At 48.0% G+C, this 22618-nt stretch overlaps 1 protein-coding gene across 2 annotated transcripts in view; it reads right to left on the reverse strand.

Annotated features, from left to right (window-relative positions):
- Positions 1 to 22618, reverse strand: part of lgi2a (leucine-rich repeat LGI family, member 2a) — a 134939-nt gene that overhangs the window by 37923 nt on the left and 74398 nt on the right. For both annotated transcript variants that reach the window (XM_072496505.1, XM_072496506.1), the window contains one exon: positions 4577 to 4746. In XM_072496505.1, coding sequence (XP_072352606.1) covers positions 4577 to 4746 — 170 coding nt within the window. The remainder of the gene's footprint in view (positions 1 to 4576; positions 4747 to 22618) is intronic.

A 22618-nucleotide genomic window follows, 5' to 3' on the forward strand; every position in this document is an offset into this window, starting at 1 on the left:
AATGGGGGGAGACTTTAACACGGTGTTGGAACCAGGGCTGGATAGGTCGAAGTCCAGGACTGGAAGGAGGCCGGCAGCAGCCAAGGTGCTTAAAGATTTTATGGAGCAGATGGGAGGTGTGGACCCGTGGAGATTCAGTAGACCTAGGAGTAAGGAGTTCTCGTTTTTCTCCTATGTCCATAAAGTCTATTCGCGCATAGACTTTTTCGTGCTGGGTAGGGCATTGATCCCGAAGGTGAGGGGAACGGAGTATACGGCTATAGCCATTTCGGATCACGCCCCACACTGGGTGGACTTGGAGATAGGGGAGGAAACAGGAGGGCGCCCACCCTGGAGAATGGACATGGGACTAATGGCGGATGAGGGGGTGTGTCTAAGGGTGAGGGGATGTATTGAAAAGTACTTGGAACTCAATGACAATGGGGAGGTCCAGGTGGGAGTGGTCTGGGAGGCATTGAAGGCGGTGGTTAGGGGGGAGCTGATATCAATAAGGGCACATAAAGGGAAGCAGGAGAGTAAGGAACGGGAGCGGTTGCTGCAAGAACTTTTGAGGGTGGACAGACAATATGCGGAAGCACCGGAGGAGGGATTGTACAGGGAAAGGCAAAGGCTGCATGTGGAATTTGACTTGCTGACTACAGGCACTGCAGAGGCACAATGGAGGAAGGCACAGGGTGTACAGTATGAATATGGGGAGAAGGCGAGCAGGTTGCTGGCACACCAATTGAGGAAAAGGGGAGCAGCGAGGGAAATAGGGGGAGTGAGGGACGAGGAAGGAGAGATGGAGCGGGGAGCGGAGAGAGTGAATGAAGTGTTCAAGACATTTTATAAAAAATTATATGAAGCTCAACCCCCGGATGGGAAGGAGAGAATGATGGACTTTTTGGATCGGCTGGAAATTCCCAAGGTGAAAGAGCAGGAAAGGGTGGGACTGGGAGCACAGATCGAGGTAGAAGAAGTGGTGAAAGGAATTAGGAGCATGCAGACGGGAAAGGCCCCGGGACCGGACGGATTCCCAGTCGAATTTTATAGAAAATATTTGGACTTGCTCGCCCCGGTACTGACGAGGACCTTTAATGAGGCAAAGGAAAGGGGACAACTGCCCCCGACTATGTCTGAAGCAACGATATCGCTTCTCTTAAAGAAGGAAAAGGACCCGCTACAATGCGGGTCCTACAGACCAATTTCCCTCCTAAATGTGGATGCCAAGGTCCTGGCCAAGGTAATGGCAATGAGAATAGAGGAATGTGTCCCGGGGGTGGTTCACGAGGACCAAACTGGGTTTGTGAAGGGGAGACAGCTGAACACGAATCTACGGAGGCTGTTAGGGGTAATGATGATGGCCCCACCAGAGGGTGAAACAGAGATAGTAGTGGCGATGGATGCCGAGAAAGCATTTGATAGAGTGGAATGGGATTATTTGTGGGAGGTGTTGAGGAGATTTGGTTTTGGAGAGGGGTATGTTAGATGGGTGCAGCTATTGTATAGGGCCCCAGTGGCGAGTGTGGTCACGAATGGACGGGGATCGGCATATTTTCGGCTCCATAGAGGGACAAGGCAGGGATGCCCTCTGTCCCCATTACTGTTTGCACTGGCGATTGAGCCCCTGGCGATAGCGCTGAGGGGTTCCAAGAAGTGGAGGGGAGTACTTAGGGGAGGAGAAGAACACCGGGTATCTTTGTATGCGGACGATTTGCTACTATATGTGGCGGATCCGGCGGAGGGGATGCCAGAAATAATGCGGATACTTGGGGAGTTTGGGGATTTTTCAGGGTATAAATTGAACATGGGAAAGAGTGAGCTGTTTGTGGTGTATCCTGGGGAGCAGAGTAGAGAAATAGAGGACCTACCGTTGAGGAAGGTAACAAGAGACTTTCGTTACCTGGGGATCCAGATAGCTAAGAATTGGGGCACACTGCACAGGTTAAATTTAACGCGGTTGGTGGAACAGATGGAGGAAGATTTCAAGAGATGGGATATGGTAGCCCTGTCAATGGCAGGGAGGGTGCAGGCGGTTAAGATGGTGGTCCTCCCGAGATTCCTCTTTGTGTTTCAGTGCCTCCCGGTGGTGATCACGAAGGCTTTTTTTAAAAGGATTGAAAAGAGCATCATGGGTTTTGTTTGGGCCGGGAAGACCCCGAGAGTGAGGAAGGGATTCTTACAGCGTAGCAGGGATAGGGGGGGGGCTGGCACTACCGAGCCTAAGTGAGTACTATTGGGCCGCTAATATTTCAATGGTGAGTAAGTGGATGGGAGAGGAGGAGGGAGCGGCGTGGAAGAGATTAGAGAGGGCGTCCTGTAGGGGGACTAGCCTGCAGGCTATGGTGACAGCCCCATTGCCGTTCTCACCGAGGAACTACACCACAAGCCCGGTGGTGGTAGCTACACTGAAGATTTGGGGACAGTGGAGACGGCATAGGGGAAAGACTGGAGCTTTGGGGGGGTCCCCGATAAGAAACAACCATAGGTTTGCCCCGGGGGGAATGGATGGGGGATATGGAATGTGGCAAAGAGCAGGAATAACGCAACTGAAAGATCTATTTGTGGATGGGAAGTTCGCGAGTCTGGGAGCGCTGACCGAGAAATATGGGTTGCCCCAAGGGATTGCATTCAGGTATATGCAACTGAGGGCTTTTGCGAGGCAACAGGTGAGGGATTTTCCGCAGCTCCCGACACAAGAGGTGCAGGACAGAGTGATCTCAAAGACATGGGTGGGGGATGGTAAGGTGTCAGATATATATAGGGAAATGAGGGACGAAGGGGAGACTATGGTAGATGAACTAAAAGGGAAATGGGAAGAAGAGCTGGGGGAGGAGATCGAGGAGGGGCTGTGGGCGGATGCCCTAAGTAGGGTAAACTCGTCGTCCTCGTGTGCCAGGCTAAGCCTGATTCAGTTTAAGGTATTACACAGGGCGCATATGACTGGAGCGCGGCTCAGTAAATTCTTTGGGGTGGAGGATAGGTGTGCGAGGTGCTCGAGAAGCCCAGCGAATCATACCCATATGTTTTGGTCATGCCCGGCACTACGGGGGTTTTGGATGGGGGTGACAAAGGTGCTTTCAAAAGTAGTGGGGGTCCGGGTCAAACCAAGCTGGGGGTTGGCTATATTTGGGGTTGCACAAGAGCCGGGAGTGCAGGAGGCGAGAGAGGCCGATGTTTTGGCCTTTGCGTCCCTAGTAGCCCGTCGCAGGATATTGCTAATGTGGAAGGAAGCCAAGCCCCCGGGGGTGGAGACCTGGATAAATGACATGGCGGGGTTTATAAAGCTAGAGCGGATTAAGTTCGTCCTAAGGGGGTCGGCTCAAGGGTTCACCAGGCGGTGGCAACCGTTCGTCGAATACCTTGCGGACAGATAGATGGAAGGGGAAAAAGAAGGCAGCAGCAGCAGCCCAGGATTTGGGGGGGGGGGGGGGGGGGGGGAGGGGTGGGGGGGGGGGGCGGGGGGGGTGTAACTTGTGACAAGGCAGTTGCCAATTAGGGTTAGTTTTCATTTTTGTTATTTAATATTTATTCATTTTTTGTTTTTTGTTTATATAAAATAGGTCATTGTTATTTGTGCTGTTATAATATTGTGTAAAGGATGCACAATGTACTGTGTTGGTTGACCAAAAATTTTCAATAAAATATTTGTTTAAAAAAAAAGAGGACTTTGCAGGGTTGACAGGGCTGGGTATACTGTCATAATTTCCGGTGCCTTAATCGGTTTGTCTGGCTTAATTTATTTTTGAATGTTCTGTGGTGGTTTGGTGTGCCTAAGAGGCTTGCTAGGCCATTTAAGAGTCCAATGTAAGCCAGACAGTGACGTCAGGCTAATTGACTTTAAGGGGAGGCATTAGGGTAAACAGCTCTTTCTCGGCATCTATTCACATCCACTTCCGAGCAGGAATTACTGGATAGTGATCAGGAGCGTGAACTTTGGTGACTTAACCCCTTCACCTGTTGAGGAGCATTGAGGCCAATTGTAGAACTTGCATTGCAAACCAGCTCAGATCAGAGCTCACAGCTAAATGGTGTGTTTTAGCCATTGAACAATTTATCGGTGGTCCAAGTGTTATGTTTAACCAGAGTCAAGTTTCAGAATCAAGGCACCTTCAACAAAACACATTCAGAAAATAATCAGCATTCCCTTTCTCTCTGTTGCTCACTTTATTGACATATTTAGGTTTGATTGGTTGGGGTAATGGTCAGAATTCCGCGGTCGTTTTCTAGCGGTGGGATTCTCTGGCCTTGTCAGCAGCGCACCGCCGCTGTGGGTTTCCCGGCGGTGTGGGGCGACTTCAATGGGAATTCCCATTGACGACGACGGAAACTGAGAATCCCACCACCAGCGAACAGCGTGCCACCGAGAAACACGTGGCATGGAGGCTGGAGAATTAAGCCCAGTGAAGGGTTGGATCAGTGGAAAACAATAGATCAAAACTGCGAATTTAGAAGGCCAAGTTTTGTGCTTATTATTATTTTTATTATTGTTGCACAGTTTTTATAAATATTTGCTCAGTCAATTGTGATGAATATAACTGAATGTAGCATATTTCTACTTTCAATTTGCTTGCACATAATATGTAATACAACTTACCTGTTGACATGCAGTCAAAGTCAGAAGATGTCATGTCTGTTAATTTCCTTCCCTCATGTTCTGGTGGCCCAGCGCAGAAAACATCTGTCACAGTGGCATTTATGGCCTTCAACCAAGTGGTCATCCATTTTGTTTTACAGTCACATTGGAGCTCATTTCCACGTAAATCTCTAAGCGGTTAAAGAAAATACTGAATGAATATTTGCAATGGGTAGTCACTGCCTTTGATTGCCCATGAAGTGTGGCCACACCACTCGGGCAGGGCAGGAGGTTCTGCAATTGCTGCCATGTTGGGGTCAGAGAGAGAAAGGAAAGCAGTATTACTCCCCTAGCCCCACACTCTGATTATTTTGCTCCTCGTGACTTCCTTTGTGAGGGAAATTATCATTTTGGAGAAAAAATCATTTTTCTCCTGATCTGTCAAAGTTGGAGTTTTTTGTCAGGGTAACGTTTCTGCACCTCATCTCCCTGGGAACATTGGCCTCCAGCGTTCTGTCAGCCCTCTACAGGAGGTGGTCATGTGGATTTGCAACCTAATGGTATATCTGGGTTACAGCTTGTGTTCCAGTCCATTCACCACATTCCCACCTACTCACGGTGGGTGTGGACTGGAAAAGCCTAGGGTTTACTGCCCCAACTGGACAATTTGATTTACAAAATAATCCAATTTTCTGTCATGTGGCATGTCAGAAACTCCTTTTATGTGAAGTGTTACAACATTAAAAGGCAAAAGGAGCTAAATGTATGGAAACACAAAATAGTTTACAATAATCAATAAATTAAGAAAATGAAGGGGCAATTTTCAATTACTGCCCAATACAGATGCAAAGTCAGTGTTGTGGGAAAAATCAACCACTTCAGGAGTCAGACTTGCTGTGTTCAAATCTGTGCAGTTTTATTGTTACACGAAGCTTCGGGAGAAAGCGTACGTACCCCGCGGTACAGTAGCCAGCCTTTCTCCCGGTTTGAATGGCAGTCATTCATTTTATACTTTGGGTTCACAATGAGCCCAGATTCAAAACAATTATCACCTTGTTATCTTTAAACATTTTATAGATTGTACATCGCTATTTGTAAGCGTTTTACCATTTACACATGGTTATAGTTAAAGAGGTTTTACAGGTTACAGGCAGCAGCAGGAAAGCAGTATCGATTGTCCCTTTGTTTTAGGAAATGGCCCAAGACATTCGTATTAGCATCTCATCGTGTACAGCTTGGCTGAAGTCAGCTTTATTCAAGTGGTGTCCCGCATTTTTGTATTTCTTAATCTTACTGTCTGGCTCCCTTTGTCCTGGATCTGTTCCTATCTGTCCCACTGGCACCCCGCTGGACTCCAGGCATCAGTTATGTCTGCTTTATTCTCTGTGTCTCCATCTTGTGTGTCAGGCAGCCATCTTCTGTGCCAAGTGCCCTTCTGAACCATTTCCCACTTCATCAGTTTGCACCGACATGAGGACAAGGCCAGGGCCTCAGAAGGTTGTTGCTGGCAACCTGCAAGTGTCCATCAGCAACTCACTGGTTCTGGGGCAGTGAGAAATCGGTTAGCAGCTGCACCAGCTGGCAAAGCAGGCCCAGTGATGGGTGGGAGGGGGCATGAGCAGGCAAGCAGCTGGCTGCATTATTTTGTCGGCTCGTGAAAGGAAATTTGAAAACTTTCTGAGCGACCCCTGCTCAACACTTGGCACAATGGGACGGAGAATGCATAAGGTAGAATTTAATGAGGGCAGTGGGGAGCCTTACGTCCGCCACCAGAACGGGTGGTGCCCCTGCTGACGTGATCCTCAGGAGCTCAGAGGACACTAAGTCTCTAATTGACAGCATGAACCCTGCTTCAGCTTCACAGGGAACATTTCATCACGGGACATTCCCCAGTCAGGTAGAAATCCCCCCCTTGGTGAGCTTCCAGCTAATCAGAGGCCAGTAGTTCTCCTTACTGACAGCACCTTCATACTTGGGCCTTTGCCAGGATTCATTCTGAATCCCTGGAGAAGGTTAACTGACACCAGGATGGGGTTGCTGGGAGGAGGACGGTGACAAAGGTGTGATGGCTGTTCTCAGTGGGCCCTCCTCTTCAGATACATAGTCCCTGAATCAGGCACTTACCTGCCTTTAAATGGGAGAATCCCTCACCCTACAAGGCCAGAGGAAAATCCATTAGGAGAGTCTCCTGCCCACTGCTGGTTTAATACCAGTCACACCGGGCTGAGGACCTTAAGTTGCCATTAATTTTCCACTCAAGGGCCTCAATTAACATGCGGGCAAGAAGACTAATCACAAGCCTACCTACCCCAGACTTCCCATCACCTGATCAAATAGCTACGCTCGACTTTGGAAGTCGGGGGAGGGGGTGGGTATTAAATTACAGCATCTGCGTGAACTTAAAATTTAAATTTTGGTCCAGAAATGGCAGCCTCATTAAACAACTCAAAGTTAGACCTCTTCCAAATGAGTGCAGAATTATTTCTGAAGAATCTTACTTCATACTCCATGAAGTAAACTTTGTAATCTTGATCATGTTAACAGCAAGTCTTTATTAACAGTTCATAACTAGACACATATATACAGTAGAGGGTACAGGTGTGGAATTGACTCAATTCTAGATCTTGACAGATCTCTTTCCATCTCCAGGCTGACCCTGGCTCTGGGTCATGTGCCTTCTTACTGTACCCAGTCCCACATTAACCCTGTTTGTACCAGACCCCAGTACTACATTCAAGGTGTCTGCGACCACTGTAAACATATAATGTGGTTTTTACTTGGTTCCCAGGGAGCTCTCACAATTCCTACTTTTTGTGCCACCCACAGCTGCTAGGGTTATTTGAGGTGCCCATGCAAGTTCAAGTTTGGATTCTGGGTAACAAGGAATATCTCCTAAGAATATAGTGTTTATAAACTCCAAAGTGTATTATAGAGTTCACCCGACCAACAACTTTTTGTTGAATTTGGCTAGGATGAGCATAAGAGCCTTCTCTTCAATGTGTTTCATCAGTCTTCCCAGACACTTTAATCAAAATACGTTTTATTCTAAGAACTGAGTTAACATTTATATAAACACACAGCAAGAATTTTTATCAATTACAAACAGCTGCAGTAATCTATGTACAACATTTAATTAATTCCCCCTTAACTGTTCCAATTCAAAAACAAAATCCCATAAACCAAAAATCCCTTCCAAGGGCTTGGCCCAGCACTCTGCATTCTCACTTGAATAAGACTGGCTTCCCCTGAGATTCTGACCCCGTCTCACCAGGAGTTTTAAAGCTTTCCGGAAAGCAAACTATATCTTTTAAGTCACCACAACAGCAGGTAGCTATAATCAATGTTTTTTTTTACTGGAACAGATGTTTAAATTTAAAATAGAGAGCCAGGAACAAAACATTTCTTTCTCCCTGAGTCCACAGCAGTCAAATGTGAAACCAAAACCAAAATCAGCTCACAGAGCCGCAGCCCAGCTCCACCCACACAATGTAATCACTGAAGCCATGTAATAAGACCTTTCTTAAAGGGTCACTCCCATGACAATAACTCATGACACCTGTGCAATATTAATTAAAGGGTCTCTATGGGGGTGGGGATCCTTTAGTTAAGGTGGCTCTGGATGGTCCCTTTATTTCGGGGGTCTCTTGGGGGTCCCTTTAGTTAGGGGGGGTCTCTGTGGGGGTTTCTTTATGTAGGGGTTCTTTTTGGGGAAGGGTTCCTTTATGTAGGGGTTCTCCCTACCTAGGGGTTCTCTGTGAGGTGTCTCCCTATCTAGAGGGTCTCTGTAGTGGCCAGCACGGTAATACAGTGGTTAGCACAGTTGCTCCAGGTTCGATTCGTGGCTTGGGTCACTGTCTATGCAGAGGCTGCACGTTCTCCTTGTGTCTATGTGGGTTTCCTCCCGATGCTCCGGTTTCCTCCCACAGTCCAAAGATGTGCAGGTTAGGTGGTTTGGCTGTGCTAAATTGTCCTTAGTGTCCAAAAAAGGTTAGATCGGGTTACGGGGATAGGGTGGAAGTGTGGGCTTCGGTAAGGCTCTTTCCAAGGGCCGGTGCAGACTCGATGGGCCGAATGGCCTCCTTCTGCAATATAAATTCTATGATTCTCTGATCTGGGAATCTTTGGGGGGGTCTCCCAATCTAGGGGGTCTATGAGAGTGTCTCCTGTTTTAGGGGGTTCTCTCGGGGTATCTCCCATTTTAGGGCGGTCGCCTGGGGGGGGGGTCTAGTAGGGGAGGGGTGGGCAGGTCATGCATAGTGGAGGGGAGGGTGGCCCTTGGATGGACTTTGGGGACAGCTCCCTTTTAGGGTTTACCACCTTGGCCCACGATGAGGTCCACCACGTCAGGGCCACTCTGGTAGATACTAGTAGTGATCTGCGCCCAAGTGATTCCCGGCCCAGACGATCGGAGAATCATGAGGGCCCAGAGATTCTTCTGCAGGGTCGCTAAGTGGATGCAAAAGGGTCATTAGGACTTATTTGTATCCATTGGCATCCTCCCACTGGCACAGTCTGCAATTCCCTTCATAAACCTCTATGTCTCTTTTCCTCCTTTAAGATGCTTCTTCATACCTATCTCAGATCAACCATGATCTTACTAAATGGCTTTTTATTAAAGATGCAATTAGTTGTTGTTATAAAAACAGAAAATGCTGGAAAATCTCAGCAAGTCAGCTAGCAGCTGTGAAAAGAGAGACAGACTTAACTTTTCGAGTCTGTATCACACTTCTTTTGAGTCATACAGAATAGAAACTTTGGGCTTAATTTAACAGTGAGAAGTCTTACAACACCAGGTTAAAGTCCAATAAGTTTGTTTCAAATCACTAGCTTTCGGAGCACTTCTTACTGTGCTCACCCCAGTCCAACGCTGGCATCTCCACATCATGGATTAATTTAACAGGACAGAAACAGAGACCCGTTTTGGGAGCATTTAGAGTATGTTTCTCGGTGCCTGCAACACTGAGAAAGACATTGCTATTTAAAGACACTTTACTGTTTTTTTGGCCTCGGCGAGGAATGCCCCATCGAGTCTAATTGCAGCACGGTAGCACAAGTGGATAGCACTGTGGCTTCACAGCGCCAGGGTCCCAGGTTCGATTCCCCGCTGGGTCACTGTCTGTGCGGAGTCTGCACGTTCTCCCCTGTACATGGGTTTCCTCCGGGTGCTCTGGTTTCCTCCCACAGTCCAAAGACGTGCAGGTTAGGTGGATTGGGCATGATAAGTTGCCCTTAGTGGCCAAAAAGATTAGGAGGGGTTATTGGGTTATGGGGATAGAGTGGAAGTGAGGGCTTAAGTGGGTGGGTGCAGACTCGATGGGCCGAATGGCCTCCTTCTGCACTGTATGTTCTATGTTCTATGCGTCCACACTCACATCATTTCCTGCACTGACCAGCTCAACCATGGCGAGGTCTCCCAGGCACGGCCGTTAGCTCTTGGGCCATGACAGAATCCAGCGCAGACATATTTAAATGAGCCAAATGGCTTACTTAAATATGTTAATTTGGATCTCGCCAGACCTGCTGAGGATTTCCAGCATTTTAGGTTTTTATTTCAGATTTCCATCATCCGCAGTAATTTGCTTTTATTCTTGTGTTGTTGTTGATGTCGCACACCAGGCTCAGTTGATCCTGCAATGCCCTCCCAACTAATAGCTGGGAGGTTGTGCAGACGACTCAAGCTTTATCCTGACCCTGTCATGCTCATAGGATAATACCTATCAGCCAATGTCCCAGACTCCACACTCACCATTGTAGCCAGTTAAAATGGCTAACTCCCGATTAGAATGGCCAAACCACGATTTAAAATGGCAAACGGAAGAAGCTGATGGGGAAATCAGCCAACAGGGCTCAAACAGTCAGCTGCAGGTAAAACTGGGTATTCGCCTCTGGGGAGGCCAGACAGAATCGATACCTGCAGCCATCAGCATAACAACACACCAGCCATCTGAATATTAAGTAGCAATCCCCGGGAACAACGTGCAACAAATTAGACACACAAAGACAACCCAGACTTTTCGGCGCCAGCAGGAGCCTACACAATGAGAGGTGAACGACCACCCCAAAACCGCCCATCGATCAAGGAATCGCTCCAGCATTGAAGAATATCGAACCAAGTGATTGGGACAAAGTCCAATCGCTTGCAACCAGGTACAGGGTCCGCCTGAAAGGCGGGAAGCCCCTGGGGACTATAAGAATAGAGTCCAAGTTCAAATCGACCCTTCTTCTCCTCTCCGCACCCTTCGAGACCCTTCTGCTGACCTTCTACAACAGCCGCGAGAACCGTAGGTCTTACTCCAATGCTCGCTACGAGATAGGCACTCCTGACTGTCAACCTGTACCCGCTTTGAATCCTGCAGGCTCAGAATACATACGAAAGGCCATTCGTTTCCCTGACCTGGTGGGCCATTTCCAAAGTTAAGTATTGGCCTGTTAGTTGTAGGAAGTAGCTTAGAAGTAGAATTAATGTATAAGTATTGATTACTGTATATAATAAATGTGTGTTGATTTAACTCTTACTAAGCGGTGTGTTGGATTATTGATCATTACTCAGACATGAACCACGTGGCGGTATCAGAAAGATACCTGGTGACTCAAGAGCAAAGGTGATAGAACAAGAGCAATTAAACGAAGGCTAAAACGAGCAACACCATCCCTGCGTATGTCCCATCTCACTGGCAAGACTGCTCAATCAGAGGTGTGCTTTCGAGCAATGGTCTGGGAGTCTGAAACATTGACTTAAGACCCCATGATACCTCATGTCATCAGACCAAACCTGATGAAACCTCGGCTAATGAATCCATTTTAAAAACAATTTGAAAGAAGCACGGAGGATTGCAAGGAAACAGAATGTACTCTATGTGATGGTCCTCAGTATACATCATCAAAAGTGGCTCAGTAACACCATTACTAACTAATCTTAAGGACATCTCTCCAGTCACTGTCAGAAGCCTAGGTTGGCCTGATTCATGGACTTGATTCTTTAACACAGTATCTCACTAGTCTTGACCTGCTGCTCCAGCTCCTGCCCTCCTCCCCTCTTCATGAGGCATCTTTCCTTGTCCTCCAGCCTAAGCTTCCAGCTCAGACACTCATCCAACTCTCTTCAGCCCATGCTCCAGGCTTAGGCTCTATTCCCAGTTTGCTGAGGACTTTGGTTCTTGACCCAAGGGGAGCCCCAAGGGTTCACCCACCTCCCCCGATACACTCAGATAATGAAGCAGTGCGTGTCTTCAAGCAGCAAGAGCTGGACATCATTCACGTCTGGACTGATAAGTGGAGTAACATACACACCACATATGTGCCAATCAATGATCATCTCTAACAAGAGAGAATTTAACCATCTCCTTTTGACATTGAATGGCATGACCATCACTGAATTATCCACCACTAACATGCTGATGGGGGCCTCACTATTAAGCTGATTTTTAACTGGACCAGCCATATAAATATTGTGGCTATGAGAGCAGGTCAGAGGCTGGGAATTCTGCAGCAAGTGACTCACCTCCTGATTCCCGAGCATCTACTGGGCACAAGTTAGGGATACTGTCCATTTGACTGGATGACTGGATGAGTTCCAAAAACATTCAAGAAGCTTGACACCAACCAGGACAAATCCGTAATCTTGTTTGACAGCCCATCTACCACCTTAACAATTCATTCACCACGCACTGACAGCTGTGTGTAGATTCTTAGTAAACAAGGGATAGGTGGGTGTTTACAATCATATGTATGCATATATGCCTATTTGTTCGTATTTAGATACACTGCAGCAACTCACCAGGGTGTCTTTAATAGCATCAACGAAATCCACAACCTCTTCACCCAGAACAATAGGGCAACTATCGCATGGGGACACCACCACTTGTAAGTTCCCCTCCAAGTAAACACCATCCTGACTTGGACATTTATCACTGTTCCTTCATTGTCGCTGTGTCAAATTCCTGGAACTCCCTATCTAACACCACTGCAAGCTTACCTTCACCTACAAACTGCAGTAGTTTCAAAAGGTGTTTCACCACCACCTTCTTCATGCCAATAAATGCCAACCTTGCCAGCAATGCTCACACCTAATAAATTAATGAAATAAAATCTGACCTTCACGTTAATGAACTTTGCCAGCAGCACATTGCCTTTCCACATCATTTGAAAACCCCATACAGAATGAAAGTGACAAACCTACATATGTGCTTCTGCCTGTGCAACTCGGTCCCGGGCAGTAATCTTGCCTGAAATGGTTCCACATGTACGGATGTTCAAACACATCAAACGCATTACTAGCCAGCTGACCAGGCAACAACATCACAGAGGAAAAACCTACTCCTCCTTTCTGCTCACATTCAATTCCTCACTGTTCATTTTGTACTAATGGCTGCATTCTCTGATGGAATACCTGAAAATTTATTTTTCCACAGGTACTCAAAAAAGGGAAGAACTTCTGTTTTTCAAATGTTATTGTGAGAGACTTTTAACCATAAGACCATAAGACATAGGAGTAGAATTAGGCCACTCGGCCCATCGAGTCTGCTCCGCCATTCAATCATGGCTGATATCTTTCTCACCCCCATTCTCCTGCCTTCTACCCATAACCCCTGATCCCCTTATTGATCAAAAACCAATCTATCTCTATCTTAAAGACACTCAGTGATTTGGCCTCCACAACCTTCTGCGGCAATGAGTTCCACAGATTCACCACCCTCTGGCTGGAGAAATTCCTCCTCATCTCTGTTTTAAAGGATCGTCCCTTTAGTCTGAGATTGTGTCTCAGGAGTACAATTTTTGGGATGGGCAACATTTTCTGAATCAAACTGGGAACTGGAAGTTATGCTTAGTCCTCGATGAGCTGAATGAAATGCTGAGTCATGAGGATGGATGGAATATCCAACAGATAGCAGCTGTTACTTTGCATAATGGAGTTGGCTGCAGCTTCAAATTGTGCAGACACTGTAACCTGATTACCTAATACTTTAAAAGAGGAAATGCGCATTCAAGTCAATTAATGCAGGGATTCAATCAATTAGTACATCCCGACCAATATTACGCAGCATTACATCCAGTATTATTTACCGCTCCACAGCAATAATCATTCCCCTTATCTATATTTTGTTTTTTTAAATCACTTTTATATTGGTCAATGAGGTGGAATTGGTGTCCACCAACTATTTTGATCAAAATAAATAACCAAGTAAACTAAATCAAATAAACCGAGGGACAAATTAAAGGGACAGTCCCTTAAAGAGAAGCTGCCTTCAATAAAAAGTGAATCACAAATTAAACTTAAAACATCAAAACAAAATGTCATTAACTGTCTGAAGTACTGTGTGGCTCTCGTTTCACTTAATTGTTTCATGCTAGTCTTGCTTGTCAGCTTGAAATTTGGTGATAATTCTCTGACTTCCCATTTTTCTTTTCTTTCGCCCCCTTGATTCTCTTGAAGTAATAATTCCAAAAATTTAAACTAAGAGCCTAAACTGCAAAAAAATGACTTTGAAGATCTTTAGAAGGCAGGCTTTTGAAGTGTTTTCTATTGAAAGATTTTTAATGCAAAACACAGCCAAGATGATTATTTTAAGGTATATTTTTCTGAGACGAGGCTCCCAGTTTTAAACCCAGTTCAATAACAATGTGGATTGGAGAAACCTGGCATAAAGGTTAGTGTACCCATTTCGCAAGTGCTCCAGTTTTCTGGTGATTAATTGTAATCACAGGTAGATTGAGTCACCACAATCCACCACACAACCCTCCATATTCAATTCTCCATACTGTGGGTCAGCTGATCTGAACCCAGCACAGAACCCTGCAAAATGGACCCACTCTTACATTTCATTTGATCAATATTTCAAATGAAGTGAGAAACAGAATGTTCTAGAATTCCATAGAAAGATCACCACTGACACCACATTTGAAATTACTTTGACTGTTGAAACAATGAAATTCTAATGGAATAAGCTCTACGGTCTACATTGTTCTTAGTGCAAACTATTGTGTGAAACTGGTGAGGAAATTGTTTTTGTGAATTCCCTTAAGAACTTACTAAAACTTTTTAAACTTTATGAACTTACAAAATTAATTAATGATTACCTCCTCTTTGCACAGCAAAAAACAGACTATTTTCTCATTAGGAACATATCTGTATTTATGTTCCACATTTCGTAAAACGATTGTATGTAAATATAGGATTGTTATCCAATAAAGTTACATATTTGCTTTGCTGAATATTTTGCATTGAATCTATTTATGAACAATTAATTGAACATGTTGTCATCTACACAGACCTCAAGTTAATTTGCAACTGGAGATGAAGCATTTGTTTTTTCATAAAGAAAAACATTAAAATAAAAAAAACATTTATTAAGCATCATTTTACTGCCTTGCTCTAAGTTGCAGATTTGCTAAAAAGTGATCTTACCTCATTGTGGGCGGGATTCACATCACAAGATTGAGTTGAATCTCGCGAGGCATTGCAAGCTGGGTAGAACCTAGGAGCAGGTCTCCCGGCTTTCAACAGCCACGCTGCACTGCAGCGAGCTGCTTTTCCCGCGCAGCGTGGTCAATGGATCGCGCCCTGTAATTCTACACACAGTGAAAGATTCCTTCACCTTTGTGAGGACCATACAGACTGGCATATCAATAGCAAAGCCATGTCCATGTACTTATTAGACATTGCTGGCCTATTCACTGATGTAGTTTTCAAGGAAGCCATAGACATTTCCACCATGGCACGACATCATGGTGACATGCCACCATTATATGAATCTGGATTAATTGAATTTATGAATTATGCTACTCATGCAGTTGAGTTCAGCTTTGATGATGACACAATGTATGTCCAAATAGATGGTATTGCCATGGGACTCCTCTAGGCCCAGGTCTCACAAACATCTTTGTCATTTTCCACAAGAAACATGTGTTTCAGGAGGGGTTGTTGGCAGATAGAGGGTTTTGTGACAAAGTGCGGGCAGGGATTAAAGATTATGTAGAATTGAACCAAAATGGGGAGGTCTCGGCAGCCACTTTTTGGGAAGCGCTAAAAGTGGAGTTGCGAGGGGAGATTATCTTGTTCAACGTTTATGCGGATAGGAAAAAGAGGGAGGAATATGAACAAGGTAGTGGAGGTAGATAGGGAGTACTTGAGGGTGCCCGCCACGGAGGGATTTACGAGGAGGAAAAAATTACAGGGGCAATTTGATAGGCTGAAAATTAGGAGGGCGCTAGGACAGCTGCATAGGGCAAGAGGGGTGAAGTACGAAATGGAGAGAAGGCGGGTCAAATGATAGTGCATCAGCTGCGGAGGCAGGTCGCATCCAGGGAAATATCCCTATGCCAACGACCTACTATTGTGTGTTTCAATCTCGCTGGAGAGCATGGAGAGGACCATGAGCCTGTTGGGGAAGTTTGGGGCATTCTAGGTTAAATCTGGTGAATGAGTTGGGTCGGCGAGCCAATTTAGGGGGGATGCCATTTAAGATGGCCAGAGACAGGTTTAGATACCTGAGGATTCAGATAGCAAGGGAATGGGCAATGCTTCACAAATGGAATTTAACAAAACTGGTGGAGGAGGCTAGGGAGGATCTCAAAAGGTGGGATACATTGCACTTGACTTTGACAGGGAGAGTCCAAGTGGTGATGATGAACATTCTGCCGAGCTTCCTGATCATATTCCAGACACTCCCAATCTTTATACCAAAGGCCTTCTTTCGGAAACTGGACACAATTGTCTTGGACTTTGTATGGGCAGGGAAGGTGCCAAAGGTTAAGAGGACCCTGTTACAGAGGCAGAGGCAGCAGGGAGGGTTTGCATTAGTGAACCTGCTACATTACTATTGGGCGGAAAACATGGAGAAGCTGAGGCAACGGTGGGAAGGAGAGGGGGTGAATGGGTTAGGATGGAGGAGGAATCCTGAAAGGGGTCCAGTTTAAGGGCTATGGTGACGGCAGTATTTACAATGGCGTCAAGCAGATACTCAGGGAACCCGGTGGTGTAGTCCACGGTGAAGGTCTGCAACTAGCTGAGGAGGCACTTTAAAGATTGGGGGAACGTCGGTGTTGACGCCGTTGTGTGAAAACCACAGTTATGAGCTGGGGGGTGGGGATAGATAGCACATATAGGAAGTACGAGAGAAGTGGGGCTGGTTAAGGTGAGGGATTTGTATTTGAAGGAAGGGTTTGCCAGTAAAGGTGAATTGAAGGAGAGGGTAGAGCTCCCGAGAGGAAGTGAGTTTAGGTGTCTGCAGGTAAGGAACTTTGCATGGAAGGTTTGGAAAGAGTTCCCCAGGCTGCCGAGGTACACCCTGCTGGAACGACTGTTGCTTCCGGATGTGGAAGGGGAGAGTAGGATCAAGGGCAGCACGGTAGCATGGTGGTTAGCACAATTGCTTCACAGCTCCAGGGTCCCAGGTTCGATTCCCTGCTGGGTCACTGTCTGTGCGGAGTCTACATGTTCTCCCGGTGTCTGTGTGGGTTTCCTCCGGGTGCTCCGGTTTCCTCCCACAGTCCAAAGATGTGCAGGTTAGGTGGATTGGCCATGCTAAAATTGCCCTTAGTTCTGGGTGGGGTTACTGGGTTATGGGGATAGCGTAGAGGTGTAGACTTGAGTAGGGTGCTCTTTGCAAGAGCCGGTGCAGACCCGATGGGCCGAATGGCCTCCTTCTGCACTGTTAATTCTATGTAATATATAGGTGATTGGGAGAACAGGGAGGTGAGCAGGTGGTGAAGATTAAGGAGAAGTGGAAGGGGGAGCTAGGTGGGGAGAAAAACTGGGGAGTATGGAGTGAGGCCCTATGAAGGGTAAACTGGACCTCCTCGTGCGCAAGGATGAGCCTGATACATTTCAAGGTCATACAAAGGGTACATATGACTCGGGCAAGAATGAGTGGATTCTTTCAGGGGCTGGCAGACGAGTGTGAAAAGTGTGGGGGGGGGACCAGCGAACCACGCACATATGTTCTGGGGCTGCAAAAAGTTGGAGAGATTCTGGGCGGGAGTATTCACGGCGTTAGCAAGAATAGTGGGAGAGGAGGTGGAGCCGGACCCTTTGGTGGCGATATTAGGGATATCGGGGAAGCCAGAGCTGATGAAGGGGAGGAAGGCCGATATTGTGGCCTTCGACCCCGAATCTTATTGGAGTGGTAGTCAGCAACGTCAGCGGAGGTAGCGGCCTGGCTGGGTGACAGATATGACTTTCTTCAGCTGGGAAAGATCAAATACAAGTTAAGAGGTTCAGCGGAGGATTTCGAGGCAAGGTAGGGAATGTTCGCGACCATATTTGAGGAGTTGTTCATCGCGAGGCGGTGGGGGGGGGGGGGGTGGGGGGGGGGGGGGGGGACACAAGGGATACAAAACATTTTTTAAAAAAGTGTAAATAGCCTATCTCACCAGTACAATACGATCTGGGCCAAGAGTAATGATCCAGAATTTGCTGAAGTAGAGCATCATGGGTGGCATTGTAGCACAGCGGTTAGCACAGCTGCTTCACAGCTCCAGGGTCCCAGGTTCGATTCCCGGCTTGGGTCACTGTCTGTGCGGAGTCTGCACGTCCTCCCCGTGAATGCGTGAGTTTCCTCCGGGTGCTCCGGTTTCCTCCCACAGTCAAAGATGTGCAGGTTAGGTGGATTGGCCATGCTAAATTGCCCTTAGTGCCCAAAAAGGTTGGGTGGGGTTACTGGGTTACAGAGATAGGGTGGAGGTGTGGGCTTAGGTAAGGTGCCCTTTCCAAAGGACCGGTGTAGACTTGATGGGCCGAATGGCCTCCTTCTATGGATCTTGCAGTACGCCGTGTTAGGTTGACTTTCTTCCTAACCCTTCAGCAAAAAAAGATTGCGCGCTGCAAGTGTTGGGAGTGTGAGCTAATAATGACACAGGAAAGGCAACAGAGCATCTGGGGCTTGAGAAATTATGCGATCAACTGGATAGAGAAAGAAATAGAGGATCGACTAAGAAGGAAATAGGATGAATTAAAGTCAAATCCACTACTAAATAGAACTAGAAAGAAAAGATTGAATTCTGAGAAGGAAAAATTGACAAAAATGAAAAAGTAAACCATTTTACGTTAAAAATAAATTAATAGTAATGAGATATTCGTTTCAATTATTCCCTTACTGGGCCAAAGTGATTAAGTCATAATTCAAAAATAAAAATATTATCATTAAAAAGTTACTTACTCTGTTTTTTAAAAAATATGTTTATTCAAAGTTTTTCAAGAATTTTTACAAAACACTTCAAAAAGGAAAGAAAATATACAAAATAAAAATAAAAAGGGCATTACGCCAACAAACAAAGCAACTTAATCCTCCAACCCTTAAACAATTTAACAAATTAAGAACAAAATGGGGCAAACGCCCCTTACATAAACCAAACAAGAAAACCCGCCCCCCCCGGGTTGCTGCTGCTATTGACCTCCACCTAGCGTTCCGCGACAAAGTCCAGGAACGGTTGCCACCGCCTGGAAAACCCCTGCATAGACCCTCGCAAGGCAAACTTTATCTTCTCCAACCTGAGAAACCCCGCCATGTCATTGAGCCAAGCCTCCACGTTTGGGGGTTTCACGTCCCTCCACATTAGTAAGACCCTTCTCCGGGCTACCAAAGAGGCAAAGACCAGAACTCCGGCCTCTTTCGGCTCCTGCACTCCTGGCTCATCTGACACCCCAAATATTGCTATCCCCAGCTCGGTTTTACCCGAGTATCCAAGACCTTGGACATAGCCTTTGCAAAGTCTCTCCAAAACCCCGCAAGCACCGTACACGCCTAGAACATATGGGCGTGGTTTGTTGGGCTCCCCGAACACCTCACACATCTGTCCTCTACCCCAAAAATCTTACACATCCTCAACCCTGTCATATGCGCCCTGTGCACCACTTTAAACTGGATCAGGCTGAGCCTGGCGCAAGAGGAGGAGGAATTAACCCTGCCCAGGGCATCAGCCCACAGGCCTTCATCCAGCTCCTCACCCAGCTCCTCCTCCTACTTGCCCTTCAGCTCCTCCACCAAGGCTTCCTCCGCCTCCTGCAGCTCCTGGTATATCGCCGAGACCTTACCCTCTCTGACCCACACCCCCAAAATCACCCTGTCCTGTATCCTCCGGGCAGGCAGCAGCGGGAATTCCCCTATCTGCCTCCTCAAGGCATTTCCCGGGGATAACCCAAATTTCTCCTCCAGCGCCCTCAGACTGGCAAATGTCCCATCAATGAATAAGTCCCCCATCCTTTTAATTCCCGCCCGATGCCAACTTAGGAATCCGCCATGCATCCTGCACGGTGCAAACCTATGGTTGTTCCGTATCGGGGACCAGATTGAGGCCCCCACCTCCCCCCTGTGCGTCTCCACTGCCCCCAGATCCTCAATGTCACCGCCATCACGGGGCTTGTGGTGTACCGCGTCGGCAGTAGCGGCAACGGTGCCGTCACCAGTGCCCCCAGGCTAGTACCTACACATGACGCCGCCTCTAGTCTTTTCCACGCCGCCCCCTCTCCCTCCATTACCCATTTCCAAATCATTGCCACATTAGCTGCCCAGTAATAGCTACACAAATGCGGCAGTGCCAGCAACCCCCCCCCGCCCCAACTGCGCTCCAAGAACAGTCACTTAACCCTCGGGGTCTTACATGTCCATACAAACCCCATAATGCTCTTACTCACTGTAGCGCACAAAGACTCCTGTGAGACGGATAGAGGTGAAGTCGATGAGGCTTTATAAAGCGTGACTTGTTCCCCGCAGTTCAGCAACAGACTGGCCTGCGGGGGAGAACTCCTGGTTCTTATACTCCGCCTTCAGGGCGGAGCTAGAGATCAACAGCCAACCAGGACCTGGGATCTGCCAGCCAATGGCATCACGGCTTCACAGTCCCACATGACCCCTAATGCATACTACCACATTCACCCCTTGTTAAGAATGAACCCGGCGGGGTGGTGCTTCGCATGGTGGTAGGGGTTCACAAGGCTGGTCCTGGGAGGAGAAAATTTTTGGCATGTCTTTGCAATGCTCTACACTTTGCCCTACATTGGGCTATGTACAGGGTTTGTGAACTATTTACAAAATTCGTAAGAGGAAAAAAAAATTCTCGTTAAAGTCCACAACATTCTTGTGTTACACCGATGCCACGGGCCGAGCGGGTGGTCTCGTCTGCCTTGTCGATCGCCTCAGCCCCGGTGGTGGTGCAGGTGCTTGTTCCAGTGTTGTCGTCTCCGGGAGCTCCTCGGTGTCTGCTTCAGCTTCAGCTTCACTCCTGGTCGGACCTGGGAGGAGGACCGATCCTCCCGGGAAGGGGGCGGTCGCGGGGTGCACCGGTGGCAAGGAGGGGGTGATTGGTGTCGGGGGGGGGTGTGCATGTTGCCGGCGGGCGCCAGATCTCGCAGGGAGACCGTGTCCTGTCGGCCGTCGGGGTACTCCACGTAGGCGTACTGCGGGTTCGCGTGGAGGAGGCGAACCCTCTCGACCAACGGGTCCGACTTGTGCGCCCGCACATGTTTCCGGAGCAAGATGGGTCCTGGGGCCGCCAGCCAGTTCGGCAGCGACGTTCCGGAGGAGGACTTCCTGGGGAAGACAAGGAGGCGCTCATGAGGCGTTTGGTTAGTGCTAGTACACAGCAGCGACCGGATGGAGTGGAGAGCGTCCGGGAGGACCTCCTGCCACCGTGAAACTGGGAGATCTCTGGACCGTAGGGCCAGTAGGACGGTCTTCCAGACCGTGCTGTTCTCCCTCTCTACTTGCCCGTTCCCCCGGGGGTTGTAGCTGGTCGTCCTGCTCGAGGCCATACCCTTGCTGAGCAGGAACTGGCGCAGCTCGTCACTCATGAAGGAGGACCCCCTGTCGCTATGGATATATGCGGGGCAACCGAACAGTGTGAATATGGTGCTAAGGGCTTTAATAACTGTGGCCGCTGTCATGTCGGGGCAGAGAGAGTACTCGTCCACCACGTTCAGGAAGTATGTGTTGCGGTCGGTGGAGGGGAGGGGCCCTTTGAAATCCAGACTGAGGCGTTCAAAGGGGCGGGAAGCCTTGATCAGGTGCGCACTATCCGGCCTGAATAAAATGCGGTTTGCACTCAGCGCAGATGTGGCAGTTCCTGGTGACTGTACGGACCTCCTCCACGGAGTAGGGGAGGTTGCGGGACTTTATAAAGTGGTAGAACCGAGTGACCCCCGGGTGGCAGAGGTCCTCGTGGAGGGTTTGGAGATGGTTTATTTGTGCGTTGGCACATGTGCCGCGGGATAGGGCATCGGACGGCTCGTTCAGCTTTCCGGGACAGTACAAGATCTCGTAGTTGAAGGTGGAGAGCTCGATCCTCCACCTTAAGATCTTGTCATTTTTGATTTTGCCCCGCTGTGCATTATCGAACATGAAAGCTACCGACCGTTGGTCAGTGAGGAGAGTGAATCTCCTGCCGGCCAGGTAATGCCTCCAATGTCGCACAGCTTCCACTATGGCTTGGGCTTCCTTTTCCACTGAGGAGTGGCGGATTTCTGAAGCGTGGAGGGTTCGGGAGAAGAAGGCCACGGGTCTGCCCGCTTGGTTAAGGGTGGCTGCTAGAGCTACATCGGAGGCGTCGCTCTCGACCTGGAAGGGGAGGGACTCGTCGATGGCGCGCATCGTGGCCTTTGCGATATCCGCTTTGATGCGGCTGAAGGCCTGGCGAGCCTCTGTCGACAGAGGGAAGGTAGTGGTCTGTATTAGGGGGGCGGGCCTTGTCTGCGTACTGGGGGACCCACTGGGCGTAATATGAAAAGAACCCCAGGCAGCGTTTCAGGGCTTTGGAGCAGTGGGGAAGGGGAAATTCCATGAGGGGGCGCATACGTTCGGGGTCGGGGCCTATTATCCCATTGCGCACTACATATCCCAAGATGGCGAGCCGGTTTGTGCTAAAAACGCACTTGTCCTCGTTGTATGTGAGGTTCAAGGCTTTAGCGGTCTGGAGGAATTTTTGGAGGTTGGCGTCGTGGTCCTGCTGATCGTGGCCGCAGATGGTTACGTTGTCGAGATACGGGAACGTGGCCTGCAACCCGTGTTGATCAACCATTCAGTCCATCTCCCGTTGGAAGACCGAGACCCCGTTTGTGACGCCAAATGGGAC

This window comes from Scyliorhinus torazame, chromosome 3 (genome assembly GCF_047496885.1).
Source record: "Scyliorhinus torazame isolate Kashiwa2021f chromosome 3, sScyTor2.1, whole genome shotgun sequence".
Taxonomy (NCBI): Eukaryota; Metazoa; Chordata; class Chondrichthyes; order Carcharhiniformes; family Scyliorhinidae; genus Scyliorhinus; species Scyliorhinus torazame.